Below are 24960 nucleotides of genomic sequence, written 5' to 3'. Positions count from 1 at the left end.
TTCTACTGCCAGTGTTTGTCTATGGAGATTGCATGGCTGTGCGCTCGATATTATACACTGTCAGCAACGGGTGTGACTGAAATAGCCAAATCCACTAATTTGAAAGGGTGTTCACATACTTCTGGCCATGTAGTGTATTTTCCACGTCACAATATCTTGACAAATTATGTTAACAATGATTCAACCAGTGTGTCCCCAGTGGGATCAAACGTAAACCTATGCCAGTAAAGCACCAATTTTAGTAAATTATATTTTTTCTCGTCACACGTGGGTTATTGAAAATACATCCCACAGATTCATCTCTTTTGTTTAACAAGTCAAGTCAATTAAGAACAAATTCTTATTTACAATGATGGCCTACACCAGCCAAAACCTAACGACACTGAGCTAATTGTGCGCCGCCCTATGGGACTCTCAATCACGGCCGTTTGTGATACAGCCTGTAATCAAACCAGGGTCTGTAGTGATGCCTCTAGCACTGAGATGCAGTGCCTTAGACCGCTGCGCCACTCAGGAGCCCTTAATAACAAAAACACCAACATTAAGTGTCCTAACAGGGCCACCAGAACAGCTTCAATGCTTCTTGGCATAGATTCTACAAGTGTCTGGAGCTCTATTGGAGGGATATGACACCATTCCTCCACGAGAAATTCCATTGTTTGGTGTTTTGTTGATGGTGGTGGAAAACGCTGTCTCAGGCACACTCCAGAATCTCCCAGACCTCTCTTTCAAAATCACTGAGATCTCTTCTAGCTGTGGTAGACAAAATAATGGGCAATTGGGCATTTTTATACAAGACCCTAAGCATGATGGGATGTTGTAATTGCTTATTTATTTCAGGAACCACACCTGTATGTAAGTACCTGCTTTCAATATACTTTGTATCCCTCAATCACACAAGTGTTTCCTTAATTACCTGTATGTGCCCCACAATATAGTGTTAAATAAATATTGACAATTATCTCCCTTTAACAACTCCCTACACACCAAGGTACGTAGATGTAGGTGAGACACATCATCAGGTTAAAGGAAGGATACGACATCTGCTGTTATGTAAGTAGGTCACACCCTGACCTTAGAGAGCCTTTTTATTTCTCTATTTGGTTAGGTCAGGGTGTGATTTGGGTGGGCATTCTATGTTTTCTGTTTCTTTGTTTTTGGCTGAGTGTGGTTCCCAATCAGAGACAACTGTCTATCGTTGTCTCTGATTGGGGATCATACTTATGTTTTCTGTTTAGTGTTTCTGCCTGACAGAACTGTGTGCTTTCGTTTCCACGTTTGTTATTTTGTTTGAGTGTTTTTGATATAAAAGAATCATGAACACTTACCATGCTGCACCTTGGTCCACTCTTCATACCACCAACGAGAGCCATTACAAAGTAGCCCTAAGTAACTTGGGATAGGAGAAACAGAGAGGATAACAAACCAAGGACACTGCATTGTATCTGACTGTAATGTCAAATGTAACGTAAAACATTTAGACTGGGGAGTTACGTGGTAGTAGTGTCACTGATTTGTATGCACCATGTAGTTAATTACTGAAGTGGGCTGAAACAGGGTCACACAGAGGGTTTCTTGGTAGTCTTAAACAAGTGTACTTTGAATCAAAAGTGTACACCCCACACACATGGTTATGGGCTTAAAAAAAGAAGGCAACTGTACCATGTCAGATGTACAGTTGAAGTCAGAAGTTTACATACACTTAGGTTGGAGTCATTAAAACTAGTTTTTCAACCACTCCACAAATTTCTTGTTAATAAAGTATAGTTTTGGCAAGTCGGTTAGGACATTACTTTGAGCATGACACAAGTCATTTTTCCATCAATTGTTTACCGATTATTTAACTTAAAATTCACTGCATCACATTTCCAGTGGGTCATAAGTTTGTGCATTTAAACACCTTGGAAAATTCCAGAAAATTATGTCATGGCTTTAGAAGCTTCTGATAGGCTAATTGACATAATTTCAGTCAATTGGAGGTGTACCTGTGGATATATTTCAAGGCCTACCTTCAAACTCAGTGCCTCTTTGCTTGATATCATGGGAAAATCATAAGACCTCAAAAAAATTGTGGACCTCCACAAGTCTGGTTCATCCTTGAGAGCAATTTCCAAACGCCTGAAGCTACCACGTTCATCTGTACAAAAAATTGTACGCAAATATAAACCCCATGGGACCACGCAGCCGTCATACCGCTCAGGAAGGAGACGCGTTCTATGTCCTCGAGATGAACGTACTTTGGTGCGAAAAGTGCAAATCAATCCCAGAACAACAGCAAAGGACCTTGTGAAGATGCTGGAGGAAACAGGTACAAAAGTATCTATATCTACAGTAAAACGAGTCCTATATCGACATAACCTGAAAGGCCGCTCAGCAAGGAAGAAGCCACTGCTCCAAAACCGCCATAAAAAAGCCAGACTACGGATTGCAACTGCACATGGGGACACAGACTGTACTTTTTGGAGACATGTCCTCTCGTCTGATGAAACAAAAATGGAACTGTTTGGCCATAATGACCATCGTTATGTTTGGAGGAGAAAGGGGGAAGCTTGCAAGCTGACGAACACCATCCCAACCGTGAAGCACGGGGGTGGCAGCATCATGTTGTGGGGGTGCTTTGCTGCAGGAGGGACTGGTGCACTTCACAAAATAGATGGCATATAGATGAGGAAGGAAAATGATGTGGATATAATGAAGCAACATCACAAGACATCAGTCAGGAAGTTAAAGCTTGGTCGCAAATGCGTCTTCCAAATGGACAATGACCCCAAGCATACTTCCAAAGGAGTGGCAAAATGGCTTAAGGACAACAAAGTCAAGGTATTGGAGTGGACATCACAAAGCCCTGACCTCAATGCCATAGAACATTTGTGAGCAGAACTGAAAAAGCTTGTGCGAGCAAGGAGGCCTACAAACCTGACTCAGTTACACCAGCTCTGTCAGGAGGAATGGGCCAAAATTCACCCAACTTATTGTGGAAGCTTGTGGAAGGCTACCCGAAACGTTTGATCCAAATTAAACTATTTAAAGGCAATGCTACCAAATACTAATTGAGTGTATGTAAACTTCTGACCCACTGGGAATGTGATGAAAGAAATAAAAGCTGAAATAAATCATTCTCTTTACTATTATTCTGACATTTCACATTCTTAAAATAAAGTGGTGATCCTAACTGATCTATGAAAGGGAATTTTTACTAGGATTAAATGTCAGGAGTTTAAATATATTTGGTTAAGATGCATGTATTCTTCCGACTTCAACTGTAGAGTTTAAATGTATTAAATTTTGAGTTTGCATCCCAATCTATTACTTTACATACATCACAGAAAACTGAAATAAACTCAGCAAAAAAGAAACTTCCCTTTTTCAGAACCCTGTCTTTCAAAGATTATTCGTAAAAATCCAAATAACTTCACAGATCTTCATTGTAAAGGGTTTAAACACTGTTACCCATGCTTGTTCGATGAACCATAAACAATTCATGAACATGAACACCTGTGGAACGGTCGTTAACACAGTAACAGCTTACAGACGGTAGGCAATTAAGTTATGACCTGAAAAACACCAAAAGAAAGATGACCAGGTTCCCTGCTGTTCTGCGTGAACGTGCCCTAGGCATGCTGCAAGGAGGCATGAATACTGCAGATCTGGCCAGGGCAATAAATTGCAATGTCCGTACTGTGAGACGCCTAAGACAGCGCTACAGGGAGACAGGACGAACAGCTGATCTTCCTTGCAGTGGCAGACCACGTGTAACAACACCTGCACAGGATCGGTACATCTGAACATCACACCTGCGGGACAGGTACAGGATGGCAACAACAACTGCCCGAGTTACACAGGGAAGGCACAATCCCTCCATCAGTGCCCAGACTGTCCGCAATAGGCTGAGAGAGGCTGGACTGAGGGCTTGTAGGCCTGTTGTAAGGCACGTCCTCACCAGACATCACCGGCAACAACGTCACCTATGGGCACAAACCCACCGTCGCTGGACCAGACAGGACTGGCATGAAGTGCTCTTCACTGACGAGTCGCGGTTTTATCTCACCAGGGGTGATGGTCGGATTCGCGTTTATCGTCAAAGGAATGAGCGTTACACCGAGGCCTGTACTCTGGAGCGTGATCGATTTGGAGGTGGAGGGTCTGTCATGGTCTGGGGAGGTGTGTCACAGCATCATCGGACTGAGCTTGTTGTCATTGCAGGAAATTTCAACGCTGTGCGTTACAGGTAAGACATCCTCCTCTCTCATGTGGTAGCCTTCCTGCAGGCTCATCCTGACATGACCCTCCAGCATGACAATGCCACCAGCCATACTGCTTGTTCTGTGTGTGATTTCCTGCAAGACAGGAATGTCAGTGTTCTGCCATGGCCAGCGAAGAGCCCTGATCTCAATCCCATTGAGCATGTCTGGGACCTGTTGGATCGGAGGGTGAGGGCTAGGGCCACTCCCCCCAGAAATGTCTGGGAACTTGCAGGTGCCTTGGTGGAAGAGTGGGGTCACATCTCACAGCAAGAACTGGCAAATCTGGTACAGTCCATGAGTCCCCCCCCCCCCCCCTTTGTCCAGGGACACATTATTCCATTTCTGTATGTCTGTGGAACTTGTTCAGTTTATGTCTCAGTTGTTGAGTCTTGTTATGTTCATACAAATATTTACACATGTTAAGTTTGCTGAAAATAAACACAGTTGACAGTGAGAGGACATTTTTTTTTTGTTGCTGAGTTTATAACAAAACCTTTTGACATAGAAACACTGGATTTTTGTCATAAACATTTTTATCTTAATGAATGATGAAATTTTGAAAAATATTAATACCATTCCACCCATGAGGTCAAAGAGGGCGCTTTTGGTCATTAACTGTTGGAAAAGGCTACAGTACTATAAGTGGCTTCAGTGTAGATAAGACTAATAGTCTAATTAGTGAATAAGATCCAGTATAATGTGAATGTATGTCAGGGCTGAGATGTGAAATGGTATTTTAGTAGAGATGAGCTAAGATGTTTGGAGATTGGGAGTGGAGAATGAAGTGTTGATGTTGTGGTGAGGCTGATGAGTGCGAGGCCGTGCATTCCGATCTGTCTCTGGTACACTCTTCGCTCGGGGGCCCTCCCGTTCACTCAGAGCGCCCACAGAGCTCTGGGCACAGAGCAACAAAACAAGCCCATCGCCATCCATCCCTCCATATATCCATCCATTCCAGCACTGCTGCCAGGGCCCTGGAGAGCTAACGAGGGCCACACACAGCGGCTCAGGCTCCTATGAAAAGTGGAACAACTAACTCTGACTGACTGTCTCTTTTCTTCCTCTCACCCTCTCTCTCGCTCCTGGTTTTGAGTTCTCATTTATTATCTCACTGCCTCCCTGCCTCCCTGCCAGCATGTTAGTGTTTTGGGGTCAGGTTTTCTTTTAATGGTTGGATCCACTTAAACAACAACATTTGACAACAGTAGTATCTTCAGTGGTAGTGACGTCCTGAAGTCTGAGCCATAGGCCCACTACTTATTCCTCATCTCCTCTATATCTATCACTCTCTCTCTCTCTCTCTCTCACTCTCTTTTGCTCTCTGTTGTCACGTTTTGACTCAAGGCTACTCATTTGGAGTAATCAAAATAGTTAAACATGTTGTATCATGACAATACCCCTGCCTTGCTTTTCTAGTTCAGTTATTGACTGAACCGATATGTCATTCTCTCCCCCGGCCTTCTCATTTCTCTGTTTTGTTTCAGCACATACAAGCTATGGTTATGAGCTAAATAATGGTGGAGATTAAATATCTTGCTAATATCTTTTTTTGATTCAGTGTATTTAAAATCCTGGATTCATTCAGATCTATGTCCTCTGCCAAAAGCCTTTCATCGAGTATAGAGAAACTCAACACCAGTAAAGCATCTCCAGTACCTCAGGAAAACTTTTAACAGTGTTTGACTATGGACAGCCTGCAGGTGTCCATTGACACACAGATAGTTAATAAATGTTTTGGTTTACTTTTTGCACAGAGACTATGGGATTGCTTCCCCTCAGTTTTAAGCTCCATGAAAATGCCCACTAAGCATTTCTTTCTCTCCCACTCACTCTGTGTTCTTCTCGTCTAGTTCTTCTTCCTTACTCCCCATTCTCTCAGGTCACCCAGTTAATGTCCTATTTACAGCGGGCATCTGTCAGCTTCCCTTTATGGGTTATGCCCCTCTCTCAAACTGAGACGCACCGCGCTGCTCCGCTACCCATCAGCCCATACAAATGCTGACCCGACAACCCTGCTGAGGACACACTCTGACCTGGCCACAGCTGGATCCGCCAGAAGTTGCCTTCTTCATCAGAAAGAACTCCTCTGCACGTAAGTCCTTCAGGTCATACAGAACTGCAGTCAACGAGTTCATTAAGAATTCTCACAGATTGTAGGCGTGGTTAAACCCTGTAGCTCTCCACAGAGAAAGCAGGAATGGTATTGGTACCACTATGGAGTGACTGTGTCGGATGCATATGTTTTTTAAAGTTGAGAGAGAGGTTGTTGAATTTGTTTAATCATTTTCAGCTGTGGTGTTTCTTGTGTCTGAAAGCACAATGTTGTTGATACAGAGGTCAGCAGCTGCCCTTGGGTTCCCGTGTCGCCGTCATGCAGGGAGAGAAAGACATGTCAGGAACCAGTTCTGCAACACAGTGTTGATACTCTTCACATTCAATGCAGGGGGAAACGTTTGAGCGACATTGAGGGAACTCTCATCATCAATCTGCCCAAAAACAGAACAAAGGGAAGATTATTACAGATGCTCCCATTCGCTAAGTTGAGAACATGAATTGATGTCGGATCCACGATGTACTGTGTGCATCAATATATTCTGTAACCTGTGTGTCTCTCACAACCCATTAAACAAGGGTGAATATAATCACTTCATAAAGTATGTCACTTCTCCCTCCATTCAAATTAAAGTAAGAGAGATGTAATGGAAAGCATGAACTTTAGTAACACTATAGCAACCATAAAGAGTGTTATGTGATTCTGGACTACTTGTATCAAGCTCAGATACAATAGTCTTGAGATCACTCCATTACAACTGCTCTCAGCTAGCGCCACCCAGTGGCAGCCAAGCATACTCATCGTATTATCTAAATGGCGTGTCATAGTGGAATTTTAAACAGACATATTTCAACTAGCTGGTTCTCTCCCTTATCGACTTAGGCAGTGACATAGTTCCTCTATCCAAAAAGAGTCCATCATTGAAACCAGACCCTAGTCACTGTGTTGCATAGTCACCGTGTTGGATAGTCACCGTGTTGCATAGTCACTGTGTTGCATAGTCACCGTGTTGCCTAGGTTCGGGATAAAACCCCTCCATTCTTAAAGTCCCCCTCCCCTCACCACTTCAAGTGAACCTAGGGGTGACTATGCAACACCGTGACTATGCAACACCGTGACTATGCAACACAGTGACTAGGGTCTGGTTTCAATGATGGACTCTTTTTGGATAGGAACTATGTCACTGCCTAAGTCGATAAGGGGCAGAAATGTCCCGGGGACTCTCCCAACAAATCAAGAGGCAGAATGTCACGATTCAAAACCAAAGTTTCTAAGCAAAAAAACCTTTGCAGTGGTTTTAGTTAATTAAGAAAGTAGATGCGAAATGAATGCACTCATTAAAAATAACCTCCATGATCTCCATCTTGCTAGCTACTATTTTTTATTTTATTGACGGGAAAGAGTCCATTGAAACCAGACCCAAGTCACTGTGTTGCCTAGGGTCGGGTTTTCAAGACTAGGGTTTTAGCCATGTCAACAAGGGGGAAATTCCACACACTAATTTGTTCACAAACAAACACAGGCTGGTGTGTCAATCCCATCACCATTAAGCATATGAATACCTTCTGAATGTTAGTTCTGCCAGATAGAGAGAGCGAGAGAGAGGGTCTGTGTTAGTTTTGTAATGTGTCTTGTGCAGGGGTTCCCCAACTTTTTCACCCAGGCCCCCTCTGGTGTTGGGGAACGTTACTACAAAATCGATGGGCTAAAAAACCTAGCTAAAAAACGTTAGCTGACATTGGCTAGTTGATCTGGACATTTCTGACAAGTTATAAATACAGTGCCTTCGGAATGTATTCAGACCCCTTGACTTTTTCCACATTTTGTTACGTTACAGTCTTATTCTAAAATCGATTACATACATTTTTCCCCTCAGCAATCTACACACAATACCCCATAATGACAAAGTGTAAACAGGTTTTAGCAAATTTTTGCAAATACCATATTTATTTAAGTATTCAGACCCTTTGCTATGAGACCTGAAATTAAGCTTAGGTACATCCTGTTTCCATTCATCATCCTTGAGATGTTTCTACAACTTGATTGGAGTGCACCTGTGGTATATTAAATTGATTGGACATGATTTGGAAAGGCACACACCTGTCTATATAAGGTCCCACAGTTGACAGTGCATGTCAGAGCAAAAACCAAGCCAAGAGGTCGAAGGAATTCTCCATAGAGCTCCGAGACAGGATTGTGTCGAGGCACAGATCTGGGGAAGGGTACCAAAACATTTCTGCAGCTTTGAAGATCCCCAAGAACACAGTGGCATCCCTCATTCTTAAATGGAAGACATTTGGAACCACTAAGACTCTTCCTAGAGCTGGCCAACCCCGGCCAAACTGAGCAATCGGGGGGAGAAGGGCCTTGGTCAGGGAGGTGACCAAGAAGCCGAAGGTCACTCTAACAGAGCTCTAGAGTTCCTCTGTAGAGATGGGAAAATCTTCCAGAAGGACAACCATCTCTGCAGCACTCAACCAATCAGGTCTTTATAGTAAAGTGGCCAGATGGAAACCCTCCTCAGTAAAAGGCACATGACAGCCCGCTTGGAGATTGCCAAAAGGCACCTAAAGGACTCTCAGACCATGAGAAACAAGATTCTCTGGTCTGATGAAACCAAGATGGAATTCTTTGGCCTGAATGCCAAGCGTCACGTCTGAAGGAAATCTGATGAGGGGGAAAAATTATATAATCAATTTTAGAATATGGCTGTAACGTAACAAAATGTGGAAAAAGTCAAGGGGTCTGAATACTTTCTCGAATGCACTGTAGCTCTCTAAGGTGCAGTGACTGACAAGAGGAAAACTAATGATGCACTACCCAATTTCGAGAATTGCACCTTGTGCATTCTACTATTCTACTTTCAAGAGTAAGTTGAAAGCCGGACTGAGTTCCTTCAAAAAAAAAATTATGGAACCACTGCCTTACAGAACCTATTGCCTTTCAGCTCTTTGACATGAGCAGAGGCATCGACAGATCTTTCCATGTGAAGTATGAGCCATGAGCCTTCCATTTTGGCGATATGGTATATAACCTCTCTGGACTCAGCATGTCGTACAGAGTAAAGCTCTGTGTTATTGCGATAGCGGCCAAAGCAGATAGCTGTAGATCGATTTGCCCACTGCTGTTGGGTCGTTCCACGAAATGAGTACCCTTTGCGTACCTTTTATATTTTAAGTAGAAATTGTGCTCAAATATTGCATTTTAAAAGTCTGTTAATATAGACCACATGGAAACTTCAATAAATCTGATAGATTATTTTTATTTGAATTAAGACTTGCTAAAGTTCCAAAAGTGAGTATTTGAACATGTCCCTCTGTGTATCCTCTGACTTTTCGTAAGATTTTAACCCACATAACCCCAAGATTTCTCAAAGCTTTCACCATCATTGTAAAGTCGGAGTAATTTTGTTGCTTTGACAAAGTCATTTCTGAAGATTATTATTTATTATATATATTTTTTTTAATAATTTCCCTCATTTCAAGGTCAACCCTCTTGTTTTAATATGGTGAAACTATTCAAGGTCAACCCTCTTGTTTTAAATATGGTGAAACTATTCAAGGTCAACCCTCTTGTTTTAATATGGTGAAACTATTCAAGGTCAACCCTCTTGTTTTAATATGGTGAAACTATTCAAGGTCAACCCTCTTGTTTTAATATGGTGAAACTATTCAAGGTCAACCCTCTTGTTTTAATATGGTGAAACTATTCAAGGTCAACCCTCTTGTTTTAATATGGTGAAACTATTCAAAGTCAACCCTCTTGTTTTAATATGGTGAAACTATTCAAGGTCAACCCTCTTGTTTTAATATGGTGAAACTATTCAAGGTCAACCCTCTTGTTTAAATATGGTGAAACTATTCAAGGTCAACCCTCTTGTTTTAATATTGTGAAACTATTCAAAGTCAACCCTCTTGTTTTAATATGGTGAAACTATTCAAGGTCAACCCTCTTGTTTTAATATGGTGAAACTATTCAAGGTCAACCCTCTTGTTTTAATATGGTGAAACTATTGCTTTTTAAATCATTGTTTCTAAAGAAACATTGAACATCTAATAGTCAAGTAATACTGTAAAAGCAGGTGAGCTGGTTCTACTTTTTGGGGGATTTTTTGTGTGTTTTGTGGTGGAAAATGAGCATAACACGACAAACCTGTTGTTCTGTTTTCACAATGTTTTCACAATTATTATTTTTGTCAATTGCCCCTCCATGTTACACACAACAAGCTTCCATTCCCCCTGTCACAAGAGGATTTATGGCTGATTTAAGATGACATTTCCTGAATCCAGCTCATTTTTATACAATGCTTTCCAATCGTGTAATCAGAGCAGGATGTTGTCCAAGAAAAAAAGAGTAACAGCACAAATCTCAAAGTGCTAGTACATTTGTAGTGTGTGTGCTTTATCGCCTGTGTGCATACATTCGTGCATGGGTATATGTGCGCACTGTGCAGCAAGCCATTACAGTCATTGTACAGTATTTATACAGGCAGGTAGCTGCAAGAGGGTAGAACGTTTATGATCTGATGAACACAACTATTAAAGGCATCAGCGAGGTTGCACAGAGCTCCCATTACAGAGCATTCATTCACTCTCATACACACACACACACACACACACACACATTCTCCGGATGGGACAACCCAAGGGCATTTCAGGAAATGGCTCAGTGATGGACCCACCAGAAGGAGGAGAGGACAAAGATGCCTATATTTATGTATGTATGCAGGTGCATGGGACTTTAGAGTATCTGTCATGACTCAGACTCTGAGGTCAGGCAGGTCTGTTTCTCATGGGATCTCCCATATGGTGACCCTGACAGCTGGGCGCTTCCTGAGGTGGAAAGTTAGAGAGAGGAAGTGGAGAGTCAAGGTTCTTCCTATTTAAACAATTAGTGTTTGTTTTGTCATGATAAAATCAACATTTCTTTGAGACTAAATTTAACTCTCACACAGTGAGAGAAAGCGTAAATTGAATGTTGGATTTGAGAGGACACAAATGGGTAATAATAATAATAATACTGTATTTGTATTTTATATAGTGCGTTTCATTACATAAGGTATCTCAGTGTTGCTGAGGGGGGAGGGGGACTGGTGAAGTGGGGATAAGAGAGAAGGGTAACCAAACGGAAATCCCTGGATGTTGGATATAGGACGGAGTGACAAAATTGTCAGTCATGCAAACTGACACCTAAGATAGATGAAGAGATGTTTAAACAAGCTTGATTGGACAGTATAAACATTACATCAAACTAAATGTGATTGCTACATGGTGGAGCACGTGCGTGATGGGGTGCTTGGATTTGGTCAATTAAAATGTTTATAAATTCAAAGTATTACAGGAGAGAGTGCCATGTACTATACTGTAGTATTGTGCAACAGTGTAATTTTATCCGTTTTTTAATCCTTCAATGTGAAATGCATAGCTGCAGGAACAAGCAGTATTTTAGGAGTAGTGTGTGTGTGTGTGTGTGTGTGTGTGTGTGTGTGTGTGTGTGTGTGTGTGTGTGTGTGTGTGTGTGTGTGTGTGTGTGTGTGTGTGTGTGTGTGTGTGTTACTTTTAATTAAAATCCTAACCTTGGGTTTGAGTTAATTAATCCTAAATGTATTAGGGCAATCTGCAAACTCAAATTACTTGACCTGAGGTTTTAATTATGAATCCTTATTTTGTATTAACTATTACCACAGTGTCACACCCGCTCCCGCTCCCCCTCTCTGGTGCTCGAGGGGGCCAGGCTGCCCATCATTACGCACACCTGTCACCATCGTTACGCACATCAGCGCTTCATTGAACTCACCTGTACTCTAACACTTATTGATTGCCTCCTCTATATCTGTCTATTCCTCAGTTTGAACCCCGTGTCAGCATTAATGTCGTTATGTTTCCCTTGTCCAGACGCTGTCTGTGTTTTGTTTCATGTCTGTCATTTATTAAATATTCACTCCCTGTACTTGCTTCTCGTCTCCCAGCGTCTGTCCTCACACACAGAATATTAACTAGCAACACCTATATGTACTTATGCAAATGTGGCAGTCCAAGTCAGGTTCCTATTACGGTGGCTCCTCCTAGAATAGATTCATGACCAGAACTCCAACTCCAACCACTGTAGGTGGTGTTTACCTAGAGTTGCCTCTTCGTCACCACCTTCCATCCCTTTAGATACTCGTCCAAGACCCCTTTGAGTCACATTAAAGGAAATAAATAAAAAAGGTCTGTCATATAACGGTTTGTCACTCGGGAGGGTGAGTGTGACTCAGAGTCTCTCTCACGGAGGTAGTGCCATGTTAACAACCCCCCCCCCCCCCCACCATTTCCGACACCAGTCTAAGAAGTTGGTGTAGAGAGCAGAGATGGGGGTATTGAGGTGAAGATAAATAGCCATAGCACCTCAAGGTAGCCTTCCCCAGAACAGCACCAAGCCTCATACCTACTTTTGTGTTCCCAAAATGCAAACATGGTGATGTTTGTCTTGTCAGGTCTGTCACCAAAGCACAGCCTAAGTGCTCTCTCTTCACATGCGCTTGAATTATCCATGGGCGCGTTGTGTGTCTTCAGCTCTTACAAGGATGGAGCAATGAGGTAATAAAACACGGACTATTAGATCATGACTTGTAGTTTCCCCAACAACATTTTCTACATAATATCACCCATATTCTGCATGAAAATAATAATAAACCATTAATGCTTTGTCATTCCACTGAACTGTGGATTTCTAGGTTCAGATAAGAAGCAGATTTAAACGCAATCTTGTTGACAGCTGTACTTTCATATAAAGTTTTACTAACACTTAGAGACAGGAACATGACAACAGAACAACTATTATGTTATGACACAAACATAACAAGAATGCAAAAAGTATGACTGAAGACTTTGTCCTCTAACACACTGTGACAGTAGACTGGGCAAATGATGCTTCAGTCAATGTCACTGCAAGTACGCTGAAGTTTGTTTGGACAATTTATCCTTCACATGATTACTAGTGATGGGGTTGGTCCTGCTGACAACAGCCGTGTGAACGGCAACATCTAATCAGCATCATAACAGGAAGAGGTCAGTCTAAAATTGTGCTTTAGATAGAATATGGAGACCCTTTATCTAATGAACTGTAGTTCCTTTAATGAATCAAAAACATGTTTCAAATCCAGCTTGAGGGACCAATACTTTGCATGCCTAACACTGGAAGAGCAACACAGACACTTTCGCAGAACTGCGCACATAGTAACATTTGTAGTGAATGGCTTTATTTATAGATACAATTTCAAAGCAACAAGCAAACAATGTGCAAAAACAATATCATCCATACATATATAACCATACATAACTAATATAGTATTCATAAATATCTACTGAAATATATCATTACATTTAGCAGCCAGCAACTGATCCTGAAATAAATAAAACTACAAATAAGGATGAGGTGTACAATACATTTCATTGGTCAGGTTTATTGTTAAAGGTGGTTACGTGAGCAACATACCAAGGTGAAGGGCCTTGTCTCTTTCACTAAAACATATAAGTACCTATTGGTGGAGTCATTCTTTTTATGAAGAGATAGTGTCACCATGGCATTTGAGACATGCTATGCTGTAATTACCTGTCTGATGCGATACCAGACATGCTGTCTTTTACAGAAGATATAGTTTACTGTACTGTTCTACTGAATGATGCAATAGTTAACCAGTACTAGGAATTGCAGTGAATACGTGCATTTAATAAGAGGACTTTACGTTTCATGCCTAGTCTAATAAGTATAGATATGTGAAGAGTTATTGCTCCCACTGGCCCAATGAAAATTATACAAGAATATGTATGATTTGATCCCACACTTGACCCCAAAATTGTACAAACCTTTTCATAATAAATTACATTTCTGAGATTACTTCAAACACATACAAGATACGCATGGTCTGTTTCTTCATCCAGAGAACTAATGCAGATTTTGTGCACTTCAGCATTCATCCTTCATATCACACTATCAGCATCATTAACACTAAGGTGAGAGAGGTGAAGGCATAGAGGTGTATATAGCACACACCATCTGGTGGAAGGTGGAGTAGATCATTGGAAGTCATGCTGAAACCCTGACTTGAGATACACGCCAACCTTCTTATAAATCATATTGATGCTATTGGAAGATTTGTGAGAAAGTTAATGTTGTGCAACTTTCCCTCAGATCAGGATCATACCATTAGAGGCAATAAGGAAGGTCCGTAAACAAAAACTGGATCGACATTTTTTTAAACATACAAAAGGCGAGAGCATTGCTGGTGGGGCGTTACAAAACAATCATACTAAAACCAAGCATACACAGTACACAAGCAGTGTGACTGACTAGACTCACTGAGATTCACCCTCCACGGTTTCGTCAATAACCCACCTCCATTTTGAAAATGTAAATTAGAACATATCTAAATACTACTGTGTGCAGTTCAGGCAGTTTAGCTGTGGCGACCGTTGATGATGTTCCCCCCAGGAGGAGCGATGTGGATGGAGTCCAGTATAGGCCGGAGTATCTGACCAAAGGGTCTAAATGGTTAGACAGAGGAACAGGGCAGAGGGTCAGAGAGGTACACAAGTCCGTAATGCATTACTAGTATCTGTCGCTCAGCTACTAAGTATGTAGACTCACGTGGAGAGCACTTCGGAGGGCAGGTCTGTGATGTAAGAAGGGATCTTCCGGCCTGTTAAGAACTGGGCCACCTCATTAGTGAAGGTGTTACAGTTGTGCTCAAACAACCTATACTTGTCGCCTCTATGGAAGAATAAGAACAGAAAGCAATCTCAGATCTAAATCAGCTATCACTGCTATGTTGTGTTCATGGCTGATGTGTCCACCAAGGTGGTGGTGTATGAGGTGAGTTACCCAAAAACAACACTTTTTTTGTGACACATACACACACACCTGTAGGTGTTCTCTCCTAGCGAGGACAGGTAGTCCATGAAGATCTCCTCTGTCACCTCTGTGCTTCCCAATTCCACCACAGTGTCTGGGGAACCAAGCATTGTTCCCCCCTAAAACACATCAAGTCCATATTATCCTACAAAACACCAACCCCCAAAACTTCTCTGTATATCTGATGCGTTAAACTTCCCTCCTCTTTGAAGGTCATACTGTCAGCTAGTGCAAACCTATGATAAAGAGTAGAGGGCACACTGAAATAGGTCTTAGCAAATATTACAAGGATATTAGCCAATACATAATTTTAGGCTTACCGGTGAGCAGCTGGAAATACCCACTCCTCCAAAGTAGAACTCGTCTCCATAAACCACAATGGCTGAGTGCCTGTGAGAATTGAAACACAAGACTGAGTGTACAGTAATGGATAGTTACAATATGGACATGAAAATAATCCTTCGAAGAATTGCAGTGACACTAAAGACAAAGTTGTGTGGATAAATTGTATTGTCACAAAATTATAGGTGGGAGAATTCTTACCAGATGCCATCAAGTTGTTTTCCTGTAACACATTAAAAAAAAAATATATATATATGTATGTGACCGAGGCTTGACGCTGCTGATGAGCATGCATGTCAATCACGCTCGCACAAACCGGTTTCACTCTTGTCTTGTGTGTAGCTAGGGTTTTAGCTAACGTAAACGTTGCAATATTGTTGAGCTGAAATTCTGAAGAATAAGCCTTTAATTAGCTAGGCTATACTGTATAAACAAAGCTCAAACTTAGTTCAATTGGCAGGTTGTAGCGAACTAGCTAGCAAGTTAATAACAAACAAAAAATGATGCATTGCAAGAGTAATGTTGGCCTACCCAGCTAGTTAGCTAGCCATCAACTGGATCAAAGGCTTGCCGACGTGCTCAATCAATCTCAACCGGCAGCTAGCTACTATAGCTACACAGCTTCACTATCTGGGGAAATTGTCGAGACTGAGCTTCACTTACCTAACATGATTGGGCTGAGATTGCGAGCCATTCCTCTTGACAGGTCGTATATATACAGTTGTACACTGTATGTTGTTGTGTCATTTTTATCCATTACGTTAAACCCCCAAATATGTGTTTGTGTTTATGTTAGCTAGCTAAGCTAAGCTAACAGTAACGTTAGCTATCTTGCGGTTAACTTGCCTTTCTACTGACTGCTGATTCGCTGGTTTTGCAAGGTTGCCGTCTACTGAAAAATGTCACGATATTATATTATCAGCTAAATTACCTGAACGTTGTACCTATGGCGTTAGATATTTAGATGTCTGATTACAATCTACAAGTACCCTGGCTGCCAGAGACAGTTGTCCCCCATAAAATTGCAGATTGGCATCTCATGGGCATGGTAGTGCATCAGCGCCTCCATGCGTCCACATAGCACTGTAGAGGTTCTGTGGTAGAATGTCTCTGTTATTAAAAGAAAAGCATTTGCATGATATTCTCTATCAAATCCCCAACTACAGCTCCTCGCATCTGAACATCAATAGTCTTTTTAGCCTATTAAATGGGAATCACCCAGTGTGGACTGGGGAGTGACCATTGCGCGAGACAGTCGCTCTCCACTGTCAAGGTGCTGAATTTCGGATTTCCTATTCCCGCCGCTGTCCATGGTGCTGAATCTCATTTTGCTGCTTTTAACCTGTTTGTTTACTTGAACAACATCGTACCTTTCTACACTCATGACAAAGTTCACGAAGTCTTAGCCCTATCTTCAAACACCATCAACATGTAAGACTTACCCCAACCAAAATCAAGGCAGCCTTTAGTAATGGGCTAGCTATTATGAGGTGAAAGTGTATCAGCATCTTCATTCGTCTGCATAGTGCAAAGGTTAGTTGGGGATGGTGTGATTGTCCTCCACCAAGTCTAAAGCAAGTAAATACAATACACCCATATTTCTGTGTGTATTATTGTTGCACTTGAGTCTTCAAGCTTCAGATCCAAGGGCATAGTGATTGCAGTCTTGTGGCCATCAATCATGGAATTGGACAGCAAAACCAACATTGATTGCATTTCAAGACTTCACAAGGTTTGACAGGTGAGATAAGGGTTCTAACAAGTGTCTCATAAAACTATTTTTACATTTGTATACTTTTGGTTGGCATAACAAAACCCTCTACATATTCGGTATGGATCCATCAGGAGCTTGTAGTTCACTCCCACATTGTTCACCCACAGGTTTACTCACTAACTAAGTGTCTGAAGGTTATTGTCACATATCATAAGTATTCACCCCCTTGGATTTCTTCAGATTTTATTGTGTTACAAATTGGAATAAAAATGGATTTAATTGTAATTTGTTTGTCAACGATCTACACAAAGTACTCTGTAATGTCAAAGTGGAAGAAAAATCAATTTTTAAATGTTTTATTAATGACAAATAAAACACTAATTTACTGTATCTCAATTAAGTATTCACCCCCTGAGTCCATACATGATAGAAAAACTTCTGGCAGTGATCACAGCTGTGAGGCTTATTAGGTAAGTCTCTAAGAGCTTTGCACACCTGAATTGTGCAACATGTGCCCATTATTTTCTAAATTGTTCAAGCTGTGCCATAGATTTTCAAGTGTTGCCATAGATTTTCAAACAGATTTAAGTCAAAACTGTAACTTGGCCACTGTCTTCTTGGTAAACAACTCTAGTGTAGATTTGGCCTTGTGTTTTAGGTTATTGTCCTGTGAAAGGTACATTACTCTCCCAGTGTCTAGTGTAAAGCAGACTGGAGCTACTCCCCAGTCTTTGCCTATGTCAAGCATACCCATACCATGATGCAGCCACCATCATGCTTGGAAATAAGGAGGCAGTTACTCAGTGATGTGTTGGATTTGCCACAAACATAAGACTTTGCATTTAGGCCAAAATTGTATTCCTTTGTCGTACTTTAGCAATGCTTACAGGATGGATGTTTTGGAACATTTGTATTCTGTAAATTTGTATTCTTCTTTTCACTCTGTCATTTAGGTCATTTTTGTGGAGACACTACAAAGTTGTTTATCCATTTTCAGTTTTCTCCCATCACAGCCGTTGAACTCTGTAGCTGTCTTAAAATTACCAATGGCCTAATGGTGATGTCCCTGATCAGTATCCTTACTGTCCTGCAGCTCAGTTCAGAAGGACGAATGTATCTGGGTGGTTTAATATATAATCCACAGCATGCTTAAAGAGATATTCAATGTCTGATTTGTTGTTGTTACCCATCTACCAATCACTGCCCTTCGTTATGAGGCTTTTGAAAAGCTCCCTGGTCTTTGTAGTTGAATCTGTGCTTGAAATTCAATACTTAACCTTACAGATGTTGTATGGGGGACAGAGAAAGGGTTAGTCATTAAAAAATCACGTCAACCCCTATTATTTCATGAGTCCATGTACATTTTACTCCTGAACTAATTTAGGCTTGCCTAAACAAAGGTGCGGAATACTTATGCAACGACTATATTTTAGTTATTTAATTGTTTTACATTTAAATTTTCTTTTCACTTTGAAATGATCAAGTATTTTGTATAGATCAATGACAAAAATAACATCACACAATGAAATATATTTCAATCAAAATTTGTAACGCAACAAACTGAAAAAAACAAGGAGGGTGAATCAATAAATCAATCAAATTTATTTATAAAGTTTTTTTTACATCAGCCGATGTCACAAAGTGCTATACAGAAACCCAGCCTAAAACCCCAAACAGCAAGCAATGCAGACGTAGAAGCACGGTGGCTAGGAAAAACTCCCTAGAAAGGGAGGAAACTAGGAAGAAACCTAGAGAGGAACCAGGCTCTGAGGGGTGGCCAGTCCTCTTCTGGCTGTGCCAGGTGGAGATTATAACAGTACATGGCCAAGATGTTCAAACGTTCATAGATGACCAGCAGGGTCAAATAATAATAATCACAGTGGTTGTAGAGGGTGCAACAGGTCAGCACCTCAGGAGTAAATGTCAGTTGGCTTTTCATAGCCGATCATTCAGAGTTAGAGACAGCAGGTGCGTTAGAGAGAGAGAGTCAAAAACAGCAGGTCCGGGACAAGGTAGCACGTCCGGTGAACAGGTCAGGGTTCCATAGCCGCAGGCAGAACAGTTCAAACTGGAGCGGCAGCACGACCAGGTAGATTAGGGACAGTCTCTTAAGTGAATACTTATGATACCCACTGTAAAGGGCTCTACACAGTCTACGCAAACGGATCCGACCAAGGTCCGTTTGTATCGCGTTCCAAAAATGCAGACACATAAATGTACATAGACTACGTAGAGAGTGACACAAAAGGACTCCGTCGGCTCTGTTCGCGTCGACTGTTTAGACCACTTAAAGATTTGCGATGTAAATTTACTCACTCTTGAAAAGAGACTGCTCACAGCCAGCCCATAAGTCAAATTGGAACCTGTGATTGAACAATGCTGTATATCAGTGTTATACTACATCACAAAATTAATATTTTGATTTACAAGATACTTATAGATTTTAATAGGAGTGCCAATACAGCACTGTGTTTGTGTGTGTGCATACATTCGCTTGTACTTGCATGAGTCATGCGTATGTGTGTCCTGCCTGTTTTCATTTACATGTTCAGTCCAGTAGAACAATCAACGCAACAATCAGGGTATCATGTATTATCAATTTTGGAACGATAAAAACAGTAATTTTGTTATGCTCTAGCAAAGTTCAAAGGTTAAAGTAGAGAGGTTGATTTACCAACACATCCTTTTGCTTTTTATTGGTCACCTTGGAAACAGTTACCATGACATCTGGAGATGGTCGATTATGCAAGAGACCCAGGTGCAGAGAGGAGGCTGTGGAAGGGGTATGTAGGCGTTTCAACAATGGGGCAAAGCCCGGGACAAAAGTGGAATACAGCTTGGGGCTTCCCCAATAGAGAATAAAATCAAACCTAACATCTAATTGTATTTGTCACATGCTTCATAAACAACAGGTTTAGACTATATACTGGTCCTTTTCCAACAATGCAGAGTTTAAAAAAATAAGTACCGCTACCGAGTTGATGTTCAGGGGAACAAGGTAATTGAGGTAGCTATGTACTGTAAATATAGGTAATGGTAAAGTGACTAGGCAACAGGATAGATAAGACAGTAGTGTGTGTGTGTGTGTGTGTGTGTGTGTGTGTGTGTGTGTGTGTGTGTGTGTGTGTGTGTGTGTGTGTGTGTGTGTGTGTGTGTGTGTGTGTGTGTGTGTGTGTGTGTGTGTGTGTGTGTGTGTGTGTGTGTGTGTGTGGAGTCAGTATGCATGTGGAAGCATGTGTGGGCATATGTAGTGTGTGTATGTTGGGGTGTCAGTGTAAGTATATGTGAATGTGTGGGTAGAGTCCAGTGTGTGTGCATAGTCAGTACAAGAGAGTCAGTGTAGAAAATGGTCAATGCAGTACTCTGGTTATCCATTTGATTAGCTATTTATCAGTCTTGTTTAGCATTCTGATGGCTTGGGGTAGAAGCTGTTTAGGATCCTGCTGGTTCCAGACTTGGTGCACTGGTACCGCTTGCCATGCGGTAGCAGAGACAACAGTCTATTGCTTGGGAGTTATTTACAATTTTTTGGGCCTTCCTCTGACACCGCCTGGTATAGAGGTCCTAGATTGCAGGGAGCTTGGCCCCAGTGATGTACTGGGCCATACTTACCACCTTCTGTAGCGCCTTGCAGTCGGCTGCCTTGCAGTTGCCGTAACAAGCGGTGATGCAGCCAGTCAAGATGCTTTCAAAGGTGCAGCTGTTGAGCTTTTTGAGGATTTCAGGGCCCATACCAAATCTTTTCAGCCTCCTGAAGGGGAAGAGGCGATGTCGTGACCACTTCTCAACTGTGTGGGTGTGTATGAACCATGTTAATTCCTTAGTGATGTGGACACAGAGGAACTTGAAGCTCTGGACCCGCTCCACTTCAGACCCATCAATGTGGATGGGGACGTGCTCGCCCTTCCGTTTCCTGTAGTCTACGATCAGCTCATTTGTCTTGCTGATAATGAGGTAGAGGTTGTTGTCCTGGCGCCACACTGCCAGGTCTCTGACCTCCTCCCTATAGGCTGCCTCATCGTTATCTTCTATCAGTCCTACCACCGTCCTGTTGTCAGCAAACTTGATGAGGGTGTTGGAGTTCTGTGGGGCCTCACAGTCGTGGGTGAACAGGGAGTACAGGAGGGGACTAGGTACGCACCCCTGAGGGGCCCCCATGTTGTTGGCTGACTATCTTGCACTGACCCTACGCACATTCACTGGACTTTATATACACGTCATATACACACTCACTTACACACACTACACTGTCACTCCCACACAAATCTCCCATATGCATAGCCGCAGGAAGATGTTTGGTGGTGGATGGTGCTGTGAATTGCCTGCGCTACAGATGGTTATATTGGTCCGGCTAATACAGGACTAGTAAAGGCCCAGTGCCCTACTTTTGTACAACAACAAAAAAGGGTGCAGGGGGACCCGGGTGCTGCAACACCCTCAGCACCCCTACTTCCCGTGGCTATGCTCACACATTCAAACACTACATACGCACGCACTCAAACAGAAATGACACACACGCACATGACGACACAACACAACACAAACAAACATACATACGTTCACACACACTTTTACACTCATCATTTGCTCCTGCTACTCTGTTCTTTATTTGCTACTCTGTTCTCGTATTATTATCTATTCGGTTGCCTAGTCACTTTACCCTGCCTTCATGTACATATCTACCGTAAGTACCTCGTATCTCTGCACAATGATCTGGTACTGGTACTCCCTGTATATAGCTCCATTCTTGTGTATTTTATTTTATTCGTCTTGTGTTGGTTAATATTATTTATTTAGTTTACTCTGCATCATTGGGAAATGTTTGTACGCAAGCATTTCACTGTAAAGTCTATAACAGTTGTATTCGGTGCACATTTGATTTGATGGTCAGCGTGGCGGATGTGTTGTTGCCTACCATCACCGCCTGGGGCCGGCCCGTCAGGAAGTCCAGGATCCAGTTGCAGAGGAAGGTGTTCAGTCCCAGGGTCCTGAGCTTAGTGATGAGCTTGGAGGGGACTATGGTGTTGAATGCTGAGCTGTAGGTGGGTGAGGGCAGTGTGGAGTGCAATAGAGATTGCGTCATCTGTGGATCTGTTGGGGCAGAATGCGAATTGGAGTTGGTCCAGGGTGTCTGGGATGATGGTGTTGATGTGAGCCATGACCAGCCTGTTAAAGCATTTCATGGCTATAGATGTGATTGCTACAAGGCGATAGTCACTTAGGCCGGTTACATTAACATTCTTAGGCACATGAATATGGTGGTCTGCTTGAAACAAGTTGGTATTAGAGACCGGGTCAGGGATAGGTTGAAAATGTCAGTGAAGACACTTGCCAGCTGGTCAGCGCATGCTCTGAGTGCGAGTCCTGGTATTTCGTCTGGCCCTGCAGCCTTTCGAATGTTAATCTGTTCATCTATTCTTACTCACATCGGCTACGGAGAGTGAGATTACACAGTCGTCCGGAACACATGGTTCAGTGTTGCTTGCCTCAAAGTGAGCTTGTCTGGTAGTCTTGGGTCACTGGGCAGCGTCACTACTCCTTGTCATATATTGTACTTGTATCAATGGGGCCTATGCTTACAGATCTATAACACTTTCAGGGCAGGGAGGGAGCTGTGAGGACATCTACTAGAGGTGAGTGAAGTCTCCCAGAGGCCCACATACAAATTACAGTGAAGAATTTCAATCAGCCAATCATCATAACTCTGGGATTTAAGCCATGTCAACCGAAGGTAAACACTGCATCCGTGCATGTGTGCTGGTGTGTGGGTGTGTGTATGCATTTGTTTACTGTTCATTGCATTTGCATAGGTCTATTTTAGCTGAACTGGGGCCTTGTGGATTGGCAGCTTGTGGATATTGGCTTCTATACCCAATAGTGCTACTGTGTATGTTATCTGTGTTATCAGTGGCGATTTTAGCATATACATCTTGGTGGGATAAACAAAAAAAAAAATGTTTTAGATGCATGCCAGCAAAGCCACTACACAACACTAAACAATACATTAATTGGACCATAACGGTGACAAACGGTGCCCACAAACTGTTAGCGCCTACATAAAGCTGTACCAACAGCAGTCCCAACACCTTACCACTGCTACACCTGGCTATCAGATGATCCTTGTCTGGCAGCAAAACAGGTCATTCAGCCTCATTTACTGCCTTTAAAGAAAACATATGCTACCGTTCAAAAGTTTGGGGACACTTAGCAATGTCCTTGTTTTTGAAAGAAAAGCACCTTTTTTGTCCATTAAAATAACATCAAATTGATCGGAAAACAGTGTAGACATTGTTAATATTGTAAATGACCATTGTAGCTGGAAACGGCAGATTTTTTTATGGAATATCTACATAGGCGTAGGCCATCACTCCTGTGTTCCAATGGCACGTTGTGTTAGTTAATCCAAGTTTATAATTTTAAAAGGCTAATTGATCATTAGAAAACCCTTTTGCAATTATATTAGCACAGCTCAAAATTGTTGTCCTGATTAAAGAAGCAATAAATCTGGGCTTTAGACTAGTTGAGTATCTGGAGCATCAGCATTTGTGGGTTCGATTACAGGCTCAAAATGTCCAGAAACAAAGAACTTTCTTCTGAAACTTGTCAGTCTATTCTTGTTCTGAGAAATGTTGGCTATTCCATGCGAGAAATTGCCAAGAAACTGAAGATCTCGTAGAACGCTGTTTACTACTCCCTTCACAGAACAGGTCAAACTGGCTCTAACCAAAATAGAAAGAGGAGTGGGAGGCCCCGGTGCACATCTGAGCAAGAGGACAAGTACATTACAGTGTCTAGTTTGAGAAACAGATGCTTCACAAGTCCTCAACTGGCAGCTTCATTAAATAGTACCCGCAAAACACCAGTCTCAACGTCAACATTGAAGAGGCAACTCCGGGATGCTGGCTTTTTAGGCAGAGTTCCTCTGTCCAGTGTCTGTATTCTTTTGCCCATCTTAATCTTTTATTTTTATTGGCCAGTCTGGGATATGGCTTTTTCTTTGCAACTCTGCCTAGAAGTCCAGCATCCCGGAGTCGCCTCTTCACTGTTGATGTTGAGACTGGTGTTTTGCGGGTACTATTTATTTATTTATTTATTATTTATTCAGCACTTTTGAAATGTACAGTGACAGAATTCAGAACATGGGACATTCTTACAGTATTCCAAGTCAGGGGGCATATAAGCATATAAAGGGGGCATATAAGCAGACAATGAAAGGTCTTACAATATTTGATGATGACCTTTCTCTAAAACAGGCTATAGGCTACATGTGCACCAACAGATCAGAACAGTAGGCTAAATTATGAGAGGAAAAGTGACCAAATTATTAGGGTGAGGCACATAGTCTACTAACAGCTTACTACACAACATACGCTTAGTATTATTTTCTTAGCTACAGTATACATATATCCCTGGCATATTACACAATTTATGCAGCACAATAAAAAAATGTCTCACCTTGTTGTGCTGTGCTCACTTGAACAGGAAGGTGGCGCGGCAGTCCTTCATGGGCAAATTTTATCATCGAAGTCTGGCAATCTCTGGATTTATGGTGCTTTCAAGACAACTGGGAACTCAGAAAAAAGCAAGGTCTAATCATGATGTTAGTGATCTTCAGGGCAGAGCTCTAGAAAGAGGCCTGATTTCCCGACTTGGAATTCCGAGTTGGATGACCGTTCAAAACGTATTTTCCTAGTCGGCGCTCGTTTTTTTACGAG

General features: G+C 41.9%; 1 protein-coding gene across 1 annotated transcript; it reads right to left on the bottom strand.

Moving 5' to 3' along the window:
* Positions 1-13515: 13515 nt before the first annotated feature.
* LOC129827470 (desumoylating isopeptidase 1-like) lies at positions 13516-16788 on the bottom strand. The gene is made up of 6 exons (XM_055888363.1): positions 16195-16788; positions 15733-15754; positions 15510-15579; positions 15199-15308; positions 14926-15048; positions 13516-14822 (listed from the first exon to the last, which is right to left on the bottom strand). Exons 1-6 carry the CDS (start codon positions 16286-16288, stop codon positions 14735-14737), a joined length of 507 nt encoding a protein of 168 aa, XP_055744338.1. The 5' UTR covers positions 16289-16788; the 3' UTR covers positions 13516-14734.
* Positions 16789-24960: the final 8172 nt, after the last annotated feature.

Source organism: Salvelinus fontinalis, chromosome 2 (genome assembly GCF_029448725.1).
Source record: "Salvelinus fontinalis isolate EN_2023a chromosome 2, ASM2944872v1, whole genome shotgun sequence".
Lineage (NCBI taxonomy): Eukaryota > Metazoa > Chordata > Actinopteri > Salmoniformes > Salmonidae > Salvelinus > Salvelinus fontinalis.
The sequence above is the reverse complement of the archived record's forward strand: the minus strand, read 5'-3'. Positions and strand labels throughout refer to the sequence as shown.

Coding starts and splice junctions, on each gene's coding strand:
- LOC129827470 (XM_055888363.1), bottom strand. CDS start 16,288: ATGGATAAAAATGACACAACAACATACAGTGTACAACTGTATATATAC. Junction 15,309..15,509: donor GTATTTCCAGCTGCTCACCG/GTAAGCCTAAAA, acceptor GATGTGTTTTAG/GGGGGAACAATGCTTGGTTC. Junction 15,049..15,198: donor CTAGGAGAGAACACCTACAG/GTGTGTGTGTAT, acceptor ATTCTTCCATAG/AGGCGACAAGTATAGGTTGT.